Source organism: Larus michahellis, chromosome 12, assembly GCF_964199755.1.
Source record: "Larus michahellis chromosome 12, bLarMic1.1, whole genome shotgun sequence".
NCBI classification, from domain to species: Eukaryota; Metazoa; Chordata; class Aves; order Charadriiformes; family Laridae; genus Larus; species Larus michahellis.
In genome coordinates, this window is record NC_133907.1 from 17,146,191 (window position 1) to 17,169,758 (window position 23,568).

General features: G+C 44.1%; 1 protein-coding gene across 4 annotated transcripts in view; it reads right to left on the reverse strand.

Annotated features, from left to right (window-relative positions):
• RALGAPB (Ral GTPase activating protein non-catalytic subunit beta) overlaps window positions 1–23,568 on the reverse strand; it is a 65,607-nt gene that overhangs the window by 1,979 nt on the left and 40,060 nt on the right. For all 4 annotated transcript variants that reach the window (XM_074604738.1, XM_074604737.1, XM_074604736.1 and 1 more), the window contains 13 exons: window positions 22,833–23,015; window positions 20,667–20,818; window positions 19,228–19,415; window positions 16,969–17,075; window positions 15,178–15,330; window positions 14,329–14,538; window positions 13,192–13,350; window positions 10,264–10,429; window positions 7,005–7,127; window positions 6,122–6,258; window positions 5,206–5,314; window positions 1,540–1,618; window positions 833–981 (listed from right to left, as the gene is read on the reverse strand). In XM_074604738.1, coding sequence (XP_074460839.1) covers window positions 833–981; window positions 1,540–1,618; window positions 5,206–5,314; window positions 6,122–6,258; window positions 7,005–7,127; window positions 10,264–10,429; window positions 13,192–13,350; window positions 14,329–14,538; window positions 15,178–15,330; window positions 16,969–17,075; window positions 19,228–19,415; window positions 20,667–20,818; window positions 22,833–23,015 — 1,915 coding nt within the window. The remainder of the gene's footprint in view (window positions 1–832; window positions 982–1,539; window positions 1,619–5,205; window positions 5,315–6,121; window positions 6,259–7,004; window positions 7,128–10,263; window positions 10,430–13,191; window positions 13,351–14,328; window positions 14,539–15,177; window positions 15,331–16,968; window positions 17,076–19,227; window positions 19,416–20,666; window positions 20,819–22,832; window positions 23,016–23,568) is intronic.

The window sequence follows — 23,568 nt, forward strand, 5'->3', positions numbered from 1 at the left end:
GCACCTGATTCCTTCTCAGCACAAGCCATTGTCATCAGCCGAATTCACAAACATTAGTTAAAGGTCCGGTTTGGCTTCTATTTCCACATCACTGAATTAACGCAAGGCATGCAAAAAACAGAACCCGAAAGTCACCCCCAGCAGACCCCACAACACTGGTTTTACGGTTCCGTACAAGTATCCTAATGTTTGTTTACTCATTTCGCTGTCTTGTGAATTGCTCTCATTGGAGCGAGATTTCCAGTTGCTGAAGCGATAGTAGCACAGATACCGAGACAGATCCGCTAACGCAGCTAGGAACACAGAAGGCAGCAGACAGCACACGCGCACCCCTGTTAACACATGCCTGCATAGTAGGTTAAGTATTTTTATTGAACACATTAGAAAATCCTAATTGCTGTGGATTTTAATTGCTATCTGGCTTCTAAAACAGAAGGAACAAACACAGTCCAAAAATTCAGCAGTACCCGCTGGCAGTCGACGAGCACCAGCACCTTGGCTCTCAGCGCCAAACGTTAGGGTCGCATTTCTGATCTCTCTTATCTAAACAACAGGCGTTTACCTTTTCCTTCCACCATTACTAGCTCCAACCCTTCGCTTCTCTCCCGCTACAGTCGCAGTGGAGCCCCGCTCTGCTGTCAGCCAAGTGCTGACCACCTGCTCCCTCTGCTGTTCCTGCTGCCACTGCTGCTGCAAAAGGCACTTTGTTCTGTCATGCCCAATACTTTTTCCAATTAAAGATTCCGGACCCCGTATTCTGCAGATATATTATGAGTATTAAATAAAAAAATAATATCAAGAGATGAGTGTTCCTAAAAAATCTTTAGCTTACCAAGAGCTCTCCTACTGACTATCATTCCGTCCACCAATGGGATAACCATATTGAATTTCCCAGTTGCTCCTTGTAGTTTTATCCTGAATAAGCCAGTGTTCAAAGGATGGATGAAGATCACAGGAACTTCCTTCTCAGGAATGGCAGATCTTAAGGGAAAACCCACAACTGTTAAATCAGTTTTATAGCACTGTTTCAATTAATCCATAGATGAAAACTGACCACTTTAAGATTAAAAGAATGTTAAAAAAAAGTCTTGTGGCTAAACCAGCAGGAGTCCCGTGTGCATCCTCCGGACTTCAGAAGGGTTACATCAACCTACTTTTTCTACGATCTGCCACCACAGAATTTGAGTCCTGCTGACAGGGCTTTAAGCCTCGCGACACACACGCAGCATTAACCACCTCACAAGGGAGTAAATCAGGAGGGAGGCTAAAACACAGACTCAAGATAAAAAATACACATTTTCTGTTCCTTAATTTATGTTTAAAGCGCAGTGATATGAAAAGCGCTTTCATTTTTGCAACAAAAAAAATGAATCCACCGAGGAAACTCATCTATCTTTTTTAACGTGACTGCCTTGAGTTTCCGGGGTTGCTTGTGAAAGTTAAGAATGCAAATAATCTCATCATGACTTCTTCTGAAGCGCGGCCTAAACTGTTGTCCACAAGAATCAAAACAAATAACGAAAATAAGAGCAGTCTTACCTTAGGGAAGCACTACTGTTGGCTGTAGTTTCCACACCAGTGCTCGTCTCAGACACCAGATCAGGGAGGGGGAAGTTTTCTGTAAGAAGAGGATGCACTGAATAAAGTTTACCTGCCCCAGGTTTTGGGGTTTGTTTTGTTTTTGTACAAAGAAAGATTATTTATCATCAGTCGAAACCATGCAGTCCTCAAGCATTTATACCATGGATGTTCTTGCTCTGCTCAGTGATGCAAAGTCTTTGTTTTTAAGCTTAAGCATTCACAGAGCACACAGACACACCTCAGCCACCCTGCACTCAACGGATTGGGTAACGCGTGTCCCAGACCCTCAATTCTCTCAATCCCAAAGGTCAAAATCTCTAGACGAACAGCAAAAGCAGGAAGGAGGTGAAGTACTCCAATCGCAAAAAGAGCTTTCAAAGTATTACCCAACAGCATCGTCACCTGTCCACAAGCAATCTGCCTCAAGAACAGTGCTGGGAATTTCAAACAGTAGCATCGCTCGCATCTACAGTTCCCTTGAGCCCTGCTCCAACAAATATGGTATCATTCCTCAAACCCAAGCTACGCAGGTCCTCACCATAACCTACAATTCTGCTGCCATGCACTCGGCAACAAGTGACCGGATAATGAAGTTGCAGGAGGAAGTAAGAAATCGGATCTCTGAGAATTATAGAATGGTTCCGGTTAGAAGGGACCTTAAAAATCATGTAGTTCCACCCCCCTGCCCTGGGCAGGGACACCTCCCACCAGCCCAGGCTGCTCCAAGCCCCATCCAGCCTGGCCTTGAACCCCTCCAGGGATGGTGCAGCCACAGCTTCTCTGGGCAACCTGGGCCAGGGGCTCACCACCCTCACAGCAAAGAACTTCTTCCTGATATCTCATCTAAATCTACCCTCCTTCAGTTTGAAACTGCTCCCCCGCACCCTATGGCTCCCCTCCTTGATCAAGAGTCCCTCCCCATCTCTCCTGGAGCCCCTTTAGGGACTGGAAGGGGCTCTAAGGTCTCCCCGGAGCCTTCTCTTCTCCAGGCTGAACCCCCCCAACTCTCTCAGCCTGTCCTCACAGCAGAGGGGCTCCAGCCCTCAGAGCATCTCCGTGGCCCTCCTCTGGGCCTGCTCCAACAGGTCCATGTCCTTCTTGTGCTGAGGACTCCAGAGCTGCACACAATACTCCAGGTGGGGTCTCACGAGAGCAGAGCAGAGGGGCAGAATCCCCTCCCTCGCCCTGCTGGCCACGCTGCTGGGGATGCAGCCCAGGATGTGGTTGGCCTTCTGGGCTGTGAGCGCACACTGACGGCTCATGTTGAGCTTCTCGTCCACCAGCAACCCCAAGTCCTTCTCCTCAGGGCTGCTCTCAAGCCATTCTCCACCCAACCTGTGTTTGTACCTGGAATGGCCATGACCCAGGTGCAGGACCTTGCACTTGGCCTGGTTGAACTTCATGAGGTTCACACAGGCCCACCTCTCATGCCTGGCCAGGTCCCTCTGGATGGCATCCCTTCCCTCTAGCCATCTAGCCAGTTCCTTATCCACCGAGTGACCCATCCATCAAATCCATGCCCGTCCAATTTAGAGACCAGGATGTCGTGCCGGACAGCATCAAACACTTTGCATAAGTCCAGGTAGATGATGTCGGTTGCTCTCCCCTTATCTACCAAAGCTGTGGCAACATCGTAGAAAGCCACCAAATTTGTCAGGCACGATTTGCCTTTGGTGAAGCCATGTTGGCTGTCGCCAGTCACCTCCTTGTTTTCCATGTGCCTTAGCAGAGATTCCAGGAGGATCTGCTCCATGATCTTGCCAGGCACAGTGGTGAGACCGACCGGTCTGTAGTTCCCCGGGTGGGTCTTCCTTTTCTCCCTTTCTCAAAATGGGGGTTATGTTTCCCCTTTTCCAGTCAGCAGGAACTTCACCAGACTCCCAGGACTTTTCAAATATAATGGAAAGCAGCTTAGCAACTTCATCCACCAGTTCCCTCGGGACCCGGGAATGGATTTCATCAGGTCCCATGGACTTAGGCACCTTCGGGTTCCTCAGATGGTCTCGAACCTGGTCTTCTCCTACAGTGGGCAGTTTTTCATTGTCATAGCCCCTGCTTTTGCCTTCTGCAAAAGGGAAGGGGATGTGGCACTTCCCATTACCTCGTTCAGGGGTAGGAACTGAGCGAGATGCTAAGAGTGATTCAAAAAAGTCCAGTTCAGATAGAACAGTGCCTGAAAACACCTCTTGCCATCTGATGAGCTGGGATGTACGCAAAACCTGGAGCTAGCAGAGGGAGAGCATGGAGGGCTGTGGAAGTACTTTGAGACGGAGCAAGGAGGAGGGCAGGCAGGTGGCACAGGGGCGACAGCCTAGACTACAAAGTGACAGTTTTACCACTGTGCAGATTCAAAGATGTACCAGAAAGGTAAGGCAAAAGCCTTATGTAAGGACATAAGGAGCATAAGGCAAAGCCTCTGGGCTAGGAGCCACTTTTAAGAGCTCCCTCCCATCAAATCCAACTGCCACACTTACTGAGGCTCACAAAGTCATTTCTTCTTCTTCAGGCCCAGGGCCTTCGGAGATTCCTACAGCTGATGAAAAGCAGCCAAGCAGAAACATGCATGTGTAGCACCGTTGCTGCATCTGCAGCGAGCTGGCTTTAGCTGCCACCCAAGAAGTGGGTCAGGAACACCAGTTTGGGAACCGAAGCAGCTCGGCAACTCCTGAAGCTAAGGGAACACCCTCTGGGCCAGTGTCTGAATTAGGAAATGATGCTGCAGAACTCGATGTCTGCCTCCTGATCCCAAGTAAAGCTCTGAGGAATATGCTGTGGACAAGGTGGTCTTCTTGAGACTTTACACCTACAGTTTACAGGAAGTTTCCTCTTGATGGCTCCCATTCTCTCGGTTGCTTTCCTCTGGGAGGAGCTAAGGGCTTCATTAAGGTCCACCCTTACCGCCAGATGGGGAACCGGGATTAGAAATTAAAGACAGAATAAACTACCGATTACTGGCCAGTGTTACAGACTCTGATGGGCCAGGCCGGTACGGAGAGGCTCTCGCCTACTGCTAAAGCCAGGTCATGGCTTAGAACCAGCACAGAAGCAGCTCTTGGGGACAAAGGACTCCTCAAGCCTCGTAGCCAGCTGCCCACCGCTGTCTACGCCATAGCTGTAACAGGATGGGCAAAGCTGGGTCTCTCCCAGGTCAGCCAGTACCCAGAGTCAGAGAGGAAACGTCAAACTAAGAAACGTTAAGTTGCATGAGGGACAAGACCCTGCCTGAACAAAGGTACAGAAAGGAAGCTGGACCGCATAGCATGGAACAGGCACCCTGAGCACAGAATAAATGAGCCCTCACGCAAGACAGAACACAACAGAAAGTTTCAAAGGTACCATCAAACCAAGAAGAATGATGATCCCTTAAGCATAGAAGAAGCAGGTGTCAGAAGTAATTTTTTCACACGTACTGTCAGAGCTGAAATAATCTCCAGACCTACATGCCACTGATTCACGTACACCCCACGGACCACCTCTCAAATACCAAAGAACTGATTTAGAATCTTAAAAGTGTCTACTACAGACATTAACAAGGATTTAGCATTTTGTAGAGGAATGGAATGAGTTTTTCCTCTGGTTCCTGCCCTGTTGTTACTTTCATGAACAAGAAGAAATTCTACGCACCTATATCATCATAACGTTCCACCCAGACCACATACACTTTGGTTTCAGGTCCCATCGGTGGAATGATCCGGCCCTGAGGCACCCTCTTGGATCTGGAAGTAGGACTGAGCTGTTTTGAACACAAGGGAAGAGTAGCATTTGTAAACACCTTGAGTCCAGTAATGCATCCAACAAGCATTGCCACAGTTGCTCCTTAGTCTTTCAGATCTCAGACAGGTACAACTTCTGCCAACCATCGAGATGGGGCAACAGCAGTGGAACTACCCACTGAGAAACAGTAATCTGGGTCTCCACAATATTTATATTCAACATAAATTAACATACTTAATCTTAAAAGGCTGGTTCAAGTTTTTCTTAATGTTCTCCAAGGTCTTAAATCAGTAACTAAATATACACTTGGAAGTGAATTCTATACAAGAATTCACTTTACAGTTGTAAATCCTTTGCTAACTCACAGCAGTTCATGGTTTTCTGCTTTGCTACCACACAAAAGCAACTTCACATCTGATACTTCAGACACAACTGACACATACTATTTTAAACTGGGTAGGTAGGAAAAGTGTTCATGTCTATCCATCCTAAACTTCCAAGCTTGGATTCAAGTCTGAATTACGTTGTGAATACTGCATATACTTTTTCCTGCATGCGTTTCAAGACTTCAGTATGCAGAGTATTACTAATTAGCATGTTTAGGTTTGATGTTTAATGTAATCCTGCGATCTCCTACTGTGGGGGCAAATTCTGGCAGGACCTAAGCAGATGTTAAAGATTAACGGCTACAAACGAGTAGCTCCAAATGCTATGAAACTAAATCATATACCATTAAAAAATGCTGTAGTATTGCCAGTGTGCTTCTTGGGAAAGAAAAGTAGAAAAGAGAGAAGAATGCCATTTTTAAATGCAAATTTTGCCTTACCCGCTGGGAGGGATTGAGATTGTCTGTATGATTGGGGAAAAGTTCAAGTGTCAGAGACTGCTGCTTCAATATTCCTGGCAGCAGATCCATGTTGGAGTCGTTTTCTTGGTCAGAGACATTGCTCTCCAGCGAATCAGCTGTAAGCCAGAAGAAGAAAGGTCGGGTTTGTCTTTTCTTCTGCCAAAAAACTTAAGCTGTGACCATACGTAAGGTTTCGAAACTAAAAAAAGCTGTAAGGTTTTTGAAACTAAGCATACATAGGTTTACAGTCAAGTCCACACAGCGTTCAAAAGCAGGAAGAGGATTCAGCAGTGGACAATTGCTAGTTATTCCAGAAACAGATTGCAATTAAAGCACTCCCTATGGATTTAGAAGTGTCCCATCCATTTCCTATGGAATACACTCTCCTCCTTCCGATGGCTATTGTTTCCCCCCGGCCCATTTACTCCAGGGAACTTTTGCACAGTGGTTTTAGTGTGCAAAGGATGTCATGAAAGCTGTTGCTCACCCACACAGCAGTTGTGCACATGCTCCTCCACGTGCTGCAGGAGCATGTCATCAAGACGGGAGAGGGGAAAAAATAAAAAAGCATCCCCGGTTGATGGTGAACCATATGCTGAACCCAACACCCCCGAGGTAACAGCAATACTGCTGGGCAAGCCTTCACATATATTGAGGCTTACACTGAGAGAAAGGGGCGCAGAACAAACACCACCTCAGGAAGGAGTCTAACGATTAGGATGTTGTAGTTTAAACATCAGTAGCTTTCTGACAAGGATCTCGTTAGACACACTACTAGGTAGCTTATTTAGGTTCTGCTGCGGAAAAAGCTCTCTAACCAAAACTGTTGTTTTTGTAAACAGCGCGTACAAAGTGATCTTACTTAGGGACTCCACTGGTGATGGGACAACAAAAGCTATTTCTGTCAGGGCATCCGCATAATACAGCACCTTCTTCTGCCCATTGAAGATACTTGCCCCAACATCTTCTGAAATAATTAGGTCATCTGAAATGGACATAAAAGGAAACTTGAGACAAGAGAAAGGTCTACCTCTTTATACACTGCCTCAGGAGAAGGCTTTCAAATACAATGAGAAGAAACAATGCAACTCCCACTTTAAAATGTGATGATTTCACAGTCAAATCTCAAGGCCAACAACCATCCTCAAATAAACTTTTTCGTTATCTTGAAGGAAATGGCATTTTGGGTTGGGAGAAGATTCATTTTGAACATATTTCCGTTGTGCTGCATTACCCTACTTCCCTCAGACCGAGCTGTCTAGCAAGCACATCAGACACAAGAATTCATCCAGCAGCTATTCCTAGCCGTTCCCTCTCACTGACATCATTCAGTTAGTCATTAAATTTCCAAAGGATTCTAACATTTATAACTTCAGCCTGATACTATTCTACAATTCAAGCCAGTTTCTACAGACTCTCCTCTGTCTTTTCTTCTGCCAAGGAGAGTCAGAAAAAGGCTCTCTTGAATCAACCCAATGCAAGAAAGCTCCTCGTTCTCAACCCCCATTTATCCCCTCATCACAGCCGGCCAGTACGTCAGGCCTTCACAGTACAGAGAGAAAACAATTCTTTGGTGGTAAGTTGGCTGTAAGTAAATTACAACCAACCCCCGCTTTTTCCTTCCCCATACGGCCTCCGGAAAGACTAGCAAGGACTTTAAGCTGAATTGTTTCTCGGATCCAGTTTACAGAAGGGTTCCTGGGATGGCTGGCTCAGCAAAGCCAACGGAGCAGTGAAAATCAGCATGGTGACAGAGAGGTGGCCAGAGGCACACAGGAGCCTCCGAGCCATGCTTCACCATCAGGGAAGTGTTCCTGCATCTCCAGTCCACAGCTCTCAGGGAGCAGCACCACAACCCAAGTCCAATTGTTTAAGAACTTCTTTGCTTTTAGGGGTGTGCAGGGAAACAAAATGCGCATGTGCCTGTGAATTTATTTTAATCACATCTCACTGGAAGCTATTCTAGAACCACTTTGGATTGGTTGGAAAAGATCTTTAAGTCCAACATTAACCTAATATCGCCAAGTCCACCACTAAACCATATCCTTCAGTGCCACATCTACACGTCTTTTAAACACCTCCAGGGTTGGTGCCTCAACCACTTCCCTGGGCAGCCTGTTCCAATGCTTGACAACCCTTTCTGTGAAGAAATTTTTCCTAATATCCAGTCTAAACCTCCCCTGGTGCAACTTGAGGCCATTTCCTCTTGTCCCATCGCCTGTTACTTGGGACAAGAGGCCGACCCCCACCTCTCTACCCCCTCCTTTCAGGGAGTTGTAGAGAGCAGCAAGGTCTCCCCTCAGCCTCCGTTTCTCCAGGCTGAACACCCCCAGCCCCCTCAGCCGCTCCTCACAAGACTTGTGCTCCAGACCCCTCACCAGCTCCGTTGCCCTTCTCTGGACACGCTCCAGCACCTCAAGGTCTTTCTTGTGGTGAGGGGCCCAAAACTGGACACGTATTTAAGGTGGGGCCTCACCAGTGCCCTGTACAGCAGGACTATCACCACCCCATTCCTGATGGCCGCTATTCCTGATACAGACCAGGATGCGAGACTCCTAATGGGTTTTTCATTATCGGAGCCATTCACAAAGAGCAAGTATATTTAACAAAATAAATAGCTTTAGTCACAGCAAAGACTGGAGGAGAAAACAAAGTAATCAATCTTTCTGACTTGATCCAAGTCTACTTTAAATCTACTGCTTCAGGTTTTTAGCCACTGCTTGCTAAAGGTACAACTCAACTTAGGGATTTTTCCAACAGCAGAACTAGATTAGAAGTAGCCTGTCCTCCCTCCATCCCATCCTGGAATGCTTTCTCTGTTCCTTCTTTCCCCAATTTGTTGAATTCATCCAACTACTTGGTGGTCTGCGATCTAATGCAAATGGCTGAAAAAAATCCTAGCTAAAAAGCCTACAGCAAAACAGGTTACCTCACTAATTCAGGGCACTGCATTCCGCACAGCCGTACTGACAAAGCCAGCCGCAAAGGGAAGGGAGAGGGCTCTGCCTCTGAGAAAAGCACAGTCTCACTATCCCCAAAGGAAAATCAAACCAAGACCTGCCCATTTTGTAACCTCTCCTGACTTGTTCAGAGAAAGCCATGCCTCTGGTCTCTCAGCCTCTCCCAAATATTTCAAGCCTTCTAGCATTTGCAGTTTTATTCTACAAATGAATAGAGATGCCTCCAGTTGGCCGCAGTTACAGGTGAAGAGCGTTTCTAAGGCAGTGAAAGGGAAGCGGAGCAAGAGCGCTGCTTAAGCAACCGCAGCAGCAACGGTGTTGCGCCTGACGCAAATGCCAGATCAAAGGTGTGGAACAAGCTGGACCAGCACGTTCAATGCCTTTGTGTTGCCCACAGCAGAAGGCTGCGGCTCTGAAAAATCACCAAGAAAAGGTCTGGCCCTTGGAGCAGCGACCATGAACCACACTGAAAACAACCCAGACACTACCAGAATGCCAAGTAATCTGATTAAGTTGTTCAAGGTAGAAACTAACCCGACCTTCAGTTTGCCACCCTGGGATAGCAATTCACTATCCTGAGGATCATTTGGGTTGACAGAATGGGGAGAGGGTGGTATATGACGAGCCCAGAGGAGGAGCTGCTCGACTGGAAAAAAGCAGAGTGAATTAAGCAGGACAGACGAGCTGTGTGTGGGCTCCAACCCCCGTGACCTACAAAGAGCAGCTTGTTTTCATTACTTCCTACCAAGCATGATTACAAGGCTAACTTATTAGTGAACATCCCATTTTAATCTACTCGCAGAACACTAAAAATCGCACGGTATTTCAAGCCTATTTGCCAATACGCAGCACAATCTGTATCTGATTTCACCTGAATACTGGTTTTGGATAATATATTAAAGACTTGTCAAGTCTGCTAAAAATACAGCACAGAGGTAATTCTTGCTGAGGCTACTTCCTCCCAACAACATACAGACATTAGTTTTGCTCACTTTGACTTGAAGCTTAATCTAATTATTTACACATTCCTTTCTAGTAAACATCAGCATTTATGCAAGAAAATATGAAAGTGCTCAGATAAGTATCCAAGAGTAAGAAATTTTAAAATAATTGTCTTCTAAAGGAGCCTGATTTAACATTACACCATTTACTGTGTCTTACCTTGTTCAGATCCCTCTTCATCACTGCAGCTATTGATCGGCCAGCTTGTTGAGACATGGCCAGTCCACCCAGGGTGCTTCCCCACGTCAACAGACCAGCCAAGAGACAACAAGAACTCCAGGAAGTGTGGCTGAACAATTCTGGAAGACTCCATGTTCTTCAGGATCTGAAACAACCAGCAGCACCGTGGTAGGTACAGGAGACTCCAGGAAGCAGCTCTCTCCCTTCCCACTTTTTTTTTTTTTTTTTTTAACTAAAATTATGTCACTAACATGGTTTTGACCAAATATAGCTATTCAGCAAGCCTGGAACTCCAGACTTTCTATATAGACACTACTCCCTGCTGCCCAGCCTCCTCCCATCCTGCTTAGCAATGTCCCAGCCCATCAACCTGTCTTTCTGCTATCATTGCCAAAACCTGTAAAATAGTTAATCAAACTGCTAGAAATGGCAACGTCGAGATTTATCCCCTCCCCAGGGATAAGACCCAGAACTGCTCAGCACAGAATCTGCGTTAGCACCAAATGTAACATAAGAATTTTCTGGACAATTTTCACTACTGAACTCAGGTGAAATTTTAGGAGAAAGGTATTTTATCACTACTCACCTGTACGTGACATACAGCGATTTAGAGGGCAGGTCTCACCATTAAATTATGAAACAGATTTTGCAAAACAGTTTTCAGCAGGATTGAGCATGCTCTTTAATCAAATGTCACACTGTACTATTCACTGTAAACCTTAATCCTCCTTTTATAAAGATCTGGGATGTTTCCACATCCAAAGGCAATTTTTCTCCCACTGTGACCAAGTGAAAGTTGAGACCTCCACCAAACAGCACACAGGGAGACAGGGATGATTTGTGATTTGGTCTACCAGAACCACTGGGATTTGTGGACCAGATAACGCTACGCAATGCCTCCATCCTCTCTGGGTCACATGAGACTTTGTTCTGTGGCAGGAGCATCTTTGATTTTGGTTTGTGTGGGGGCAGTACACTGGGACACGGGCACCAGTGGAGCAGAAACTGCAGGGACAGGGACAAGCGCCGGAAGGAAAGCTTCCAGACAAGAGGCTCCTCATATTCACACAGTCCTGGCACCCCATCCTAATGCCTCACACAATATTCAGCAGCCACTAGACACACTGCATTGAAATATTACTATCATTCTCATTACTGAGCACGCCGAAGTCACAGCTATGCTTCAGAACGAATCGGGAAAAGCGCAGTTTAGAACACAATTTCAGAAAACAGGCAAGCTCAGGCTTTACACAACTATATTGTTTTATATCTGAGCCCATACAAAAAGAGAATTTACAGTAAAGCAAGGACAAGGGGGTATTTTCAAAGCACATTTAATGATGTGAAGTATAACAGTGCAAAAAGCGTGTGGGCAGCTTCATTACCCTGTACAAATAAATGCCATGAGAGTCTTCTCACCTGTAAAAGCCTACCCCCACAGAAAAATATTTGGGCCTAATGCAATAACCAGCAGGGTAGATGCTGCGCAGCATCAGACAACACAAAGCTGACACCCCTCCTTGTGAAAGGACAGCAGGTCACCTCTCGGAACCGAACGTCGTCCTGAGCCGAAGTGGCATGAACTCACACACACAGAGATGGTTGAGCAGGACCAGGCAGCCAGCCCTGCTCCAAGCAGAACGTGTCACAACTTGGCTTTGGTCTCCCTCTCGATTGTTAATATTGAAAACAAAACAGGACACGAAACATCCACAGGGATGAGTATGTTATTCATTTGACTGCCTCTGCAACTTTGTACAACCTGAAAAGCTTAGGAATCACAGCAAGATGTCTGGCAACCTTGAAGCAGGAGTGGCATCTTTATATTGCGTCTAAATATGTCCAGAATTTCCCAGATACAAGATTTTCTTAAACCTACATGGCAAAACCTATGCTAATTGGTAAAGGCCGGCAAGTTCTGCAGGACTACGGAATCTCATCTGTCTAAATCCATAAGAGCATATAAGCATCAGACAGGAAAAGCCCATTCTGCTAGCTCAGCACGAGCACATCCCAGGTGGACGACAGACCTCGTGTACCCTGTCTCGCAGCTGACTTTGGAGACGGAAAGACTGTATACTGGCTACTCTGAACTTCAACTTGAAAACTCACAAACAGCACAATCCTGGTTTCAAGGATTAGTGTACTCCACACAGAAGCAGAAAGTGTACAGTGTTCTGGCAACTGTACGTTCACGATGACATGAGGAAGTGGCACAACAACCTGTTAGAGAGCTACACTTCTACTCTTCACTATGAGAATTATGAATGGAATGAGAAGAAGATACTATAGAAACAACCTTTTCTAATGAGCCCATAAGCCGCCTTAGCGAGTTTCTAGGTCACAGTCTAAAGAAGTCACGATTTAGATTTGCACAAATGAACCTGATTAACCTAATCGCATTTGAATGTAAATAGTATAACGTAATGACTTACAAAGCAGTAATACTTTTTACCTGCAGAAAGTTTTTCACTCCTTTAATGTTTTCACTCTAATGTGTCAACATTAGAATCAAACCAAACTACCTGGACATTGCACATTGCTGGAACAAACTGCAACCTTCCCTGCAAGCTCAGCCAAGAAATACGCAATGCTTTTCTGATACGAATCTTTGAACTCTACACATAAGGACAAGAAGGACAGAATAGATAATAAAATTAAATCTATATATATATAAAATACACATAAAAAAGATGTTACAACAATCCTAAATGTGGGTAATGTAGTTCAACCTACAGATGAAGAGAGCACGCAGGGACTTGTTATAGTTCACACCGTAAATAAACAGAGCCCAGAACCCCTGTTCCTGACACTCCACTCTCGTCATTAGCAGCGACACTTTATTCCCTTGAGAATCACTAGAAACAAGACAGTATAGGCTAGTTGGCACTCTACACTTTCACTTACCTCCTGGCTTGTTTTCTGGCCTGCCTTCATGTAGAAAATGAAAACAGTATCAAAAGGACGAGACGGTAGCAAATCCAAGTAGCCAAGGTCATCAAAAAACCCAGGAAGAGCAGAGTCAAGTGCAATCAGGTGAGGAGGTAGACGACTGTTAGCAGGTTCCTATCCAAAAACAGAGTTCGACAGCTTAAAAAACCACCTTTCCTAAACGATAAGGTCTTTATGGCTTCAGTAGTAATCCATTAAAATATAAAAAGACAATTTCCCTTTTCTCCTAAGAGCAAAATCATGCCCAAATTTCTGATGCAACATAATCCTGTTACTGTGAGTAACTGCAAGCATAACAGTTTGACAATCTGTTGCATTCTACTCTCCTCATTAAATAAAAATGGTATTTTGCCAGCGAAACAAACATAACATTTTGCTCAAAAAGAGTGCTAGCTACCACAAGAAACGCAGTAGATGCTTTCAAAATATCACAACTATATACATATGTGTAGTTTCATATTTAACTCATATACCAATAGTATGCAAAGTACCAAGTACTTTTAGACATAATTTTCGCAAAAGCTCCATCGTCTACTTTTGTTGAGGGTTTTCTGGAAGGAAATGCAACAAATAAAAGGGAGGATCCACAGGTAAGAGGCAGAACTTCAAATTAAGAATATGGTTCGTTCCTATAAACCGTTGTTATTTCAACTTCAAAAAGAAAGCTCTACAGCCTGTATGTACTCCCAAGTCTTTATGTATGGCTCAACTATTTCAGCACAACCATCCCTGGAGCAGAACTTCCCAGGCAGTCACATTTCAGAGACTCTTAAAGTATCACCCCAAAACCTAGTTCAAGCTGAGGGGATGATTTTTAAGTATGAGCACGTGAACGTGAGAGCTTATGTACCCACTGCAAAAATAAAGATAGAGCCATCTATTCAGAGCACGGCCAACTTGAGGGATGGCCTTTCACGACCCCCTGCTCTCCATCCTGGAAGACTGGAATCCATCACCTTATTTGATTAGACTACAGCTTAACAGTAGTTGGAATTACACAGAAGATCTTCCACGAACAAAATTTAGTTTTCTTCTTTTGCCAAGCCAGGCCACACGGGTACATTTGCACAACACTAAGAAGTATCAGGTCACCTTCAATGCCTCTAGGGAGAGAAACCCGAAGTGGGAGAGGAACAGGCGTGCTGTCTGGAACTCCTGTGCTGGTGGTGGAGGCTTACACTCCGTGATGGGATCAGGAAAGCTCTTCTTCCGCCACTCCTCTTCACTTTTCTGATCTATGGAATTCTCGAAAATTATCTGCTGGGACATGCCATTCCTCAGCTTCTCGTGTCGCTCTTCGAGCTGAAAAACATTGCGTGAAATGCTGATTCCACCAAGATCACCAAGATCCACTAAGAAAACAGCTCCATCATTTAGGAAAGCTCTAAGTCACAGGTACAGCAGCAGCTGCAACTCCACCGCTAGGACGTTTACTAAAGCACTATCAGTAAGACCTTGCAGCGTTACACAGAGAACATCTAAACAGCCTGTTTGCATGGGAGAGCTGCTGCAAATTTATGTATCCAGTATCAGCTACAGCTTCTCCCTTTTAAGTGAGCAGAAACTAAAACACATTTGGCACTGTGAAACTTTAAAGTATTTTTGAGACACGTTGCCCCCTCCTCCCCCAGGAGGTCTCAAAAAGCCCCTTGCATTTGCTCAAAAGCAACAAAATTCAAGTCATTGCTTTCTGGCAATAGCAGGGTACTAGGAGCTGTACTAAAACATGTTGTGCAGTGCCTCCCAAAAACCACATCCAAGGCACTGCCTCCTTCCTGAGAAAACACACATATTTCATTAGTTTGCAGAGGTTATTATTCCATTAATATGAAATCAGTCAAGCTAAAGAGTGTAACTATTTACAGTAAGACATCAGTGTCTGATTCACGAACAAAAAACCCAAGAAAAAAAAAATTATGTCAGAGACTAAGAGCTACTTACTTCCTCATTGACAATTTCATGCAAATCAGGAATGCTCAAGTCAGCTTTCACAAATGGGATCTTGTCCACTTCTTCAGGAAAAGGGCGGTGCTTCACACTGTATTTCAATCCAACGTCATTTTTAGGAGCTGGTCGAGGTTCTGGCACAAAAGTCTGACAAAAAAGGGGGACAGGTTTTACATTCATAGCATCCTACCACTAGACAATACTTCATTACAATAGTTGGAAAACGTTCCCTCCTCCCTCACCACCAGATGTACACTCATCCATTAGTGAGAGGTATTATTAAAAAACATTCCGTACGTACTTTAAACTAATAGAATTGTATTAAAAATGCAGCTGTACATTTTGGGAGAGACACAGTTCTGCCCATTTTGGTGGCTGCACTCCTGGAGCCTACGAAGCCTGCTTACCATCTAACCTCTACGCAGTTGCAAATCACAATAAAAATGGCAAGCTTCCATGGCAACATCTTATTTTCAGCCCATTCTCACTGTATTAAGCAAAAGCTAAACTGGTTGAGAAGCCTCCATTTTAACCCTGCTGACTATGACGATCCCAAGTCAAGCTGAGGAGCCCTGACGAGAAGAGCAGCAATGCTGTGGGGCAGGAGCGAGCGGCACTGCCCGCCTATCAAAAGGGCTTGCGTAGTGCATCACAGTGCAGTTTTGACATTATTACTACTATATGTTCTAACCCGTATGTAATTCAAAACTTGGAAGTTACCGACGAAAGAAACAAAACACCTAGATGCAAGTTCACAGGCGCATAAGGTCCCAGCAAGCAAGACCTTTAATCACATCTCGAGTGCCGCTTTATAAATTTATTTACTACCTACTATGCTTCAAAAGGGAAAAAACTGCTAACATTAAAGTTATAGAATGCCTTTAAGTTGGAAAAGCGCCCTTAAAACTGGGAAGGAGGTCAGCAGCCAGGACGTGACTTCTCCTTTGGTGTGGGAGGTAGCACGCTTGGACTGACACTATCCAGCAAACCGGCTCGGCTTCGGTGACAGCGCAGCTCCCACGGCATTGCACCGAGGGTCCTCCCAAAGGCTGCTTCGCAGAGACCAGGTTCATCTACACGTGAACATGACGGCTGAGACTGACAGGCCCCCATTTCAGCTACATTATTATTTCCTCTACTGAGGGGCATGTGAAGAGTTGGAAGATTTGGAGAAGTTCACAGACAGAAATCCTGGTAACAGCAGGACATGTGCCACTAGACAACCGCAGTAAGAGATTTTATCGTAAAATGAGATTGGGGCATTTCTCCTCCACTATGCCTCTTCCAGAGCCATTACAGAGTTCAACTAGATAGTTTGGGGTTTTTTCCACAGCAGGTTTACTGCTATCTTTGCAACATTGGGTTTTATAGCTTGAATAGCTGCTCTCTCTGCAGCATCTCTTTCTACACCTTCAGACTTCGCTACCTCTGCTGCAAGGGCTTTGCCTGACATCCTGACACTCATGCCTACACACTAAATACACTGTCCATTGCCCATCAGCTCAGAAGATGCTTTCAGAATACAAAAAAAAATAAAATAAAAAAAAAAAGAATATCCCCTCCCCCTAAACAAGTCTAGAAGGCAACAGCACTTTCACAGCCTGTATTTAATATTAATCACAAGTCGTAAAGAGTCACCAGAGATGTGTCACATTACCTACAGCTAAAGGCCCCGTGGCTCAGCCTTAATGTATAATCACCAGCTCTGTGGGGCTGTCTCACATTAGTGGAATTTCTGCTGAACATCTCTAAGTTAAAGATTTCTTTATGGGCTTTGATAGAGACCTTTTGATTTGCTTTAGCTCCTCTTGGTAAAAGACAGAGTTGCTGGGCCCATGCAAATCTTCCAGATGTCCCACGGATCAAAACCGTGACAGAGGGGAAAGAGTCATCTGCAAAGCACACGGGTTAAGAGAATAATACATCATCATAAATTAAAAACAGTTCACTGTGCAATAATTTAAGCAAAGAGAAACACAGGCATGATGTCAGAGGTTTTGTTTTCAAGGTTAACTCCTCCCTGACCCTGAAGACAATTCCCGGTGAGAAGCAAGCAATCCTGCTCTCTGCAGCCGGCAAGTACTAGTCTACTTTGTAGCTGCCAGCTCAGTTTCATCATTAACAGTAGCTGTCATCCAAATTCATGCAGGCCACCGTTTCTCTCCAAGTTGTCTCCAGGAAACGAAAAAAGATTGTCCAGCCACTGCCTGCTTAAGGTAAGACAAATGACCATATGGAGACACAGTTTCCATGATATTCCATGACTTTCTGTAAAGGTCCCACACAAATAGCAACAATAAGAACAGTGGAAGAACAAGAGATAATGGTCAAACTAAGACGGGGGAAGATGCTGACTTCACATCGCGGAAAATTTCTCACCCACCACAAGGCATAGGGACACAGAGAAGTTGTCCTCATCGGTTTTCAAGACCTACTTGGACAACGTCAGGTTGCATTGTCCTGGTCTGAATTCAGTCTTGAACTTGTTTAGAGCAGGAGGTTAGACTGCAGGTTCCTGAGGTGCCTTTCAACTCGCACGATGATGGTTTTAACATTGCAGGGATTTCAGTCTTCCTTTGAGACTTAAAAGGCCACTGACATTAACCACCTTAGAAGAGGGATCATCATATCTCTACAGGTTTTCTTTTAAAAATTATTTATATGTATCTTTCTTGCATGTAAAGCACAAATTGATACCATCAGGTAACCAGCAGATATCTATTCCGCCCCCAGTATTTCCTGGGAAGTAGAGGGTGCAGCACAGCTCCACAAGCACACATATAGACAAACCAAACCAGCTCCCCACAACCGGTGGGGAGGCAGCGATCTGCCTCAGAAGTGATCTGCCGTACTTGTGCGTTACTGCAATTCAGCTTGTAACTCAAGGGGGATTTGCAAGCAAGTTATGCACAGCAAGAAAAGACAATCTAATTTGAGATTCTAATAGCTTTACAGGATTCCTCGGTAATACATTTAGCAGAGGCAGAGTAAGGATGAGAACTGCTCAGCCATTCTCGCATGCTCATAAGCCATTCTAGTCAGGAACACGCTTGCTCAAACACAGACTGGGGGTGGATGTGCAGCAATGGCTCCCAGCATCAGCACTTTCTGCAACATCTATTTAGTGATTCTCAACGAGGTTGGAGCACTCTGGACCACAACTCAAAAGAGAAACTCCTCTTAGCCAGTTCATGAAGCTCTGTGCAACCTCTGTTTTCAAGTCTAGTATCTAGACTCCATCCTGCCCACAGATGAGGAAAACACACCTGTGGCAGAGCAGCAGATCTACCACACATGAGTCTTAAACTGAGGTAGCACTTAAGAGAATTTTCATCTGTCCTGTTAGTAACACTATGATTCGTGCAGACTTACATGGGGATCAGTTATTCAGTTCAAAGCATTGTGTAATTTAATACCAGATTTTTTTAATATATTCTTGTTGGTCAAAGCATATGAGGCTGAAACGAGTTAGATCCAGCTGTGAAAGCCAGTACCCTGCGACAGATCTCCTTTACATTGATAGGACAGGATGGTACACGGGAAAGCTGTAAGAGTTCCTAAGCAGCCAAATACATTTGAGCTGAAAGCACCCACAGAAACATTTAGTAACACAAGACCTAAAGCAAGCAAAAGCTTGTGCTATGTGCAAGCATAAACGCGTCACATCAAGCGTCTGCTGAGCACTTATCCCTATCCAGATATTTTAATTTTTTTATGAACAAGGATGTTTTCAAAGTGTAACGCTATTGCTTTTGTCCATCGCCAATAATTTAGACGGCTGTCAGCCGCAAGTATCTGATCTAACTGGGTGAAAGACACAGACAACTGCAGGAACAATTTGGATGGGCTTGTACGTGTTAGGCTATCGGTGGTATTACAGTTATTCCCACCACTTCACCCCAGAACTCCCTGCTCAACCACACCCCCACAGAACAGGTAAGCCCCTGAAATGTGAGAGAGACACTTGATGAAGCACCGTTGTTTTGCAGCTCCATACAGAGAGTTACAACCAGGGGAAGAAGGAAGTGGGAAGTATGAACTTACTCTGTTCATTCCCTAGAGGCTGCTCCAACATCGCCAGGATGACACTATTATCCAAAACGAAGTAACGGAAGCTATGCTTGTTTATGGTAGGTAGACGAGAATATTTAATTAATGTGGTTTCATTCACCAAGCTGCAAGGAGAAGCAGGGCCACTGGGAGAAGGAAACGCTCCAAGTAACTGCATGATACTGCAAGTGAGAAAAAAATTTAGGAGTTATGACAGATTAAGACGACGAACTGTTTCACCTAAGCACAGACCTTCACTCATATTCTTCATTTGTATCTTGGCACAGCAGTTACCCTGCCAGGGAAAGCCTGCACTCTCCCATCAGCTCATTTTAAAACAGAACCAGTAACTTCAGAGAAACATACGTGAAAACCTACAAAGAAGGGTACTCTGCCTACAGAATGAGTTTCTTTATAACCTCGGTTATAAAGATACTAAGATATGCTTTAAAGCACAAAAATCTACACCTTTCCACTGCTTTTTTAATGTTCATTCTTACAAGAAGATTATGGATGACCGGAGATAATCATCCATACTTTAGGCCACTCTTATATCAACAAGCAAGGCAGACGTGGTAGACACACTAATTATGATTGTCTTTGCTTTCTTCAAGTACAGATTACATTAAGGTAAAACCCTTTAAGAAAGGCCCAGGATCACGCAAGCATGACTATCATAGATGGTAGCCTTCCCTGGGAGCAAAAAAGAAAGCAGCAAAACATTTTTATCCCACCCATCCTCAATCTGTCCTGTCTACCGTCACGCTGTTCATCCAGTAACACGCTGCTTTTCAGCTTCCCTGGAGCAAGTCTCAATTTTCCTCTCTGCTTCTCCTCCCCAACTCACACGTTATCTGTTACTGCATTTCCAGCAGAACCTCTCAAACATATTAAGCAAGCCCAATGCTGTGGGCAGAATGACATCCCATCCTGCACCAGCTTACGTCTCCTGCATGTGCCATCCCCTGCTGCGTTACACATCAGACAGAGTCTATCAGTTTCCCAATCAGTGTGGGGCTGGCATAGCTTGTAAGGCTGAGGATAAGAAGGAGGTGGAACGGAAAGACAGGATCAGTAGGTCAAGTGGGAGATAGAGGGAACTGCTGTCTGCAGAAAAGGACTGGCTGAGAACAGAACACCAGGGGCTACCAGAGGGCTTGGGTTTTGCTCTCCAAGGAAGAGGACAGGCAGGAGGGAAGGACAGCAATCATGAGGATCTTTTTTCCTTTTGAACACCTGTAATGGGATGGGGGAGACAGCTAAGGCAGAGCACAGGACAACCCTGCCCACAGGGCAAAACAGAGGGAGCTTCTGGATGACTTTTCAAATGCTCTTGCTACATCACAGAGATCTCACCAGCTGGGAGCTCCTAATTAAAACACTCTCAGATAAGGCAATGCTAGACAGTAAATATGCTCTGACAAATTACGTACCACGTTAGTGTAGCTTCAGCAGCGTCCTTCACTCTCATGGATGCAGGGTTAGGCTCCTTATCTCCTTTGTACTTGACTTCTTGTTCACTGTTTTTGGATTTACTTCCCGAAATGCCGAGCTCCACAATCTCCAGTACCTCTTTTAAACAATCCTAAAACACAAGAGAAGCCACCTTAAAAGCCGAAGCACTCTGATACACATCTCCAAGACCTCAATGAAACAGTGATATACCAACAATTAAAATAAGGTACTGCTGGTAACATGAAGATTATTCTAACAGTGTTGAAATAAGATCACCTTTGCTATAGGAATGATATTTTCTCCATCTATAGATGTTTACTTATGTTTGTATTCTGATGGTAGAAAGTGCTCTGAATGAATATATACACACAATGTATTCCATTACGTATGGACAAAATTGCCAAGAGGACTACTAAGAGTTCAATTGAAAAATGTGAACATATTTAAAGAGATAATAAATGCATTTCTGAGATTCTCTGCAGAACTTTTAATTAAGTTCTAAGCACATTAAGAATTAATTCATCTGGAAAATTGCAAGAAATCCTTTTCCAAATCTTTCAATTGCCAACTACTGCAATTGTGAATCTATTACGGAAGAGGCCAATGCTCAGAGAACCGCAGGTATGACTCACAAGTATTGCTTGTTACAAAATCATTTGCTGAAAATATTTGGATTGCTACAACAGAAGTTCAAATCTCATGGCTTGAGCTATAGAATAGCAAGGAAAGCACTCTCACGGATAAATAACTGGCTAAAATCTGAACACAAGTAAGTTTTTACCACCAGAGACCAGGCAGGGTTCTATGTCTTGCCCTGTGTCCTTCCCTATATTCACAACTGATGTAGAAAAAGAGGTGATGAAGAAGAGTCAAGTTTTCTGACAGAGCGCAATTAACCAGCGCTGGGATGCAAGGACTGGCCACGAAGAATTACAGAAGGAGTTTACAGTGTTGGCTAGCAAAATAGCAGGTGAAATTCAAAGTAAATGTAAGACGAGGCACCTGGAAAATTGCAATTCTAATACTTGCAATGGAAGATTGTGACTATCTGACTACCATGACTCAGGAATGTGCTACTAAGTGTCCGGTATATACTACACGCAGTATGCAATGCTATCTCAATACACAGTAATAATTACAATAAAAAAAAAAACTAATGAAAGGAAATAAAGCATTATGCAACCAAACCAACCCATGCTGTGCCACATCCAGGGAAACCATCCTGTCTTAGTCACCTACTGCCACGCCGGGACCCCAGAGTGCATGCAGAAGATATCTTTAAATAAAGTCCTGTTGGGTTTTCAATTTTCATTTTTAAAAATATACATTTTCTTCTATATGCTACAGAATATATAAACAAACATAAAGATACATAGAATATACGTTCTATCTAGAACTACAATAAAATATTATAGAACACATATTAATACAGATTATATATAAAAATATAGAAACATCACCGAGCTGTCTCTGCAAGGAGATCAACAATGAAAATGTGCACTCTATTTTTTTTTTTAACTTTTTTTTTTCTTTTTTTAAAAACCCAGGAGGCCAGAGGGCTGTTGGAAACATGCATCTTTCATTTCCTGCTCTTCTCAAGCTTCCCAAGCACATTCCACCTTGGATTGAGCTATGCCTTGCTCAGTTTCCAGTAAACTGGTTTCTTGGTGAAAGAAACTACGATTATCAAAATGCCAGCATCAAGGGAATTCTGTTAAGCCTAGAAGATGCTTTAGTCAGGTATTATTATGAGATATTAGAAGAGACATGGCTTTTAGCGAAGTTTATCTGCAGCAGGTGCCTATGCTATATATGCACCATTAATTCCCATATTTCTCTTTTCACCGTCTATTTTTCCAGGTTTTCTTTTCTCCTCTCTTGTTCCAGTTTCACAAAGCAACAAGAAAGATCAAAACATTCTTAGAAATATGAAAGGCAATTTTAAAGCCAAAAACATTCTTGGTGAATAAAGAGCGGGAATCAAAATTCAAAACTACTTCACATGGAAACTAGCTTTGAAAATCCCAGTATACTTTTGAAAACTAAGAAAACGACGTTATTTTAAAGTATCAGGAACAGAGAGGTCGGGCATGAAAGGCATCACAATTTGGAGTGCTCAAAATACGTACGCCAGAGGCTCCTACCTTCTCATCCAGCATGTCAGGGTGCTCCGTGAGCCAGACGCAGAGGCACTGGAAAGCTGCCACTATCATGGAGTGCAGGTCGCGGGAGTGGAGCGGGGCTGGGCGGCTGCACTGGTACACGATGTAGCTGCACACCGAACTGATAGCTCTCTTCCGATCAGAAGAATCGACCGTCACTTTCACCTGCGTAAAGCAAGCAGGAGAGGATGAGAATTCCTCCACAAAAATCTTTTGGAGAAGAAATAACTTTTAAAAGCATTTTTAAGTGCAGTTCTAAAAAACAGGAATAAATAGTTGAGCTCTTCTATGATTACAGCTTAAAAGCTGTGGGTAAAAATATTTAAGAGTGATGGATATTGAAACTTAGAGGAAAGAAATGCTGCATTGAGGTGCCACCACATTGCACAGCTTGGTTTCCAAGAACAAGAGTGGTACCAATATGGTTTGATAAGAAACTAATTGCAAGCTGAATAAATTACTATTTGAAACTTATTTTCAACAAATTCTTCTCTCCTTCAGCCATAGCAACCCATTCTGCATCTCTGAGAACCCACTCACTGACAAGTCTCCCTTCCAGAGCTTCGTTCTGCTCACATAACTTTCCACCAGGCATATTTTATCAGCACAGTAACTTTCACCCGTGAAAAAGGGCCACACGGATACACATCCTCAGACTAGCAGACTGGCAAAAAGCCCCGTAACCCCTCCCTCCAAAACTCGCTCCCAAAATCCCCAG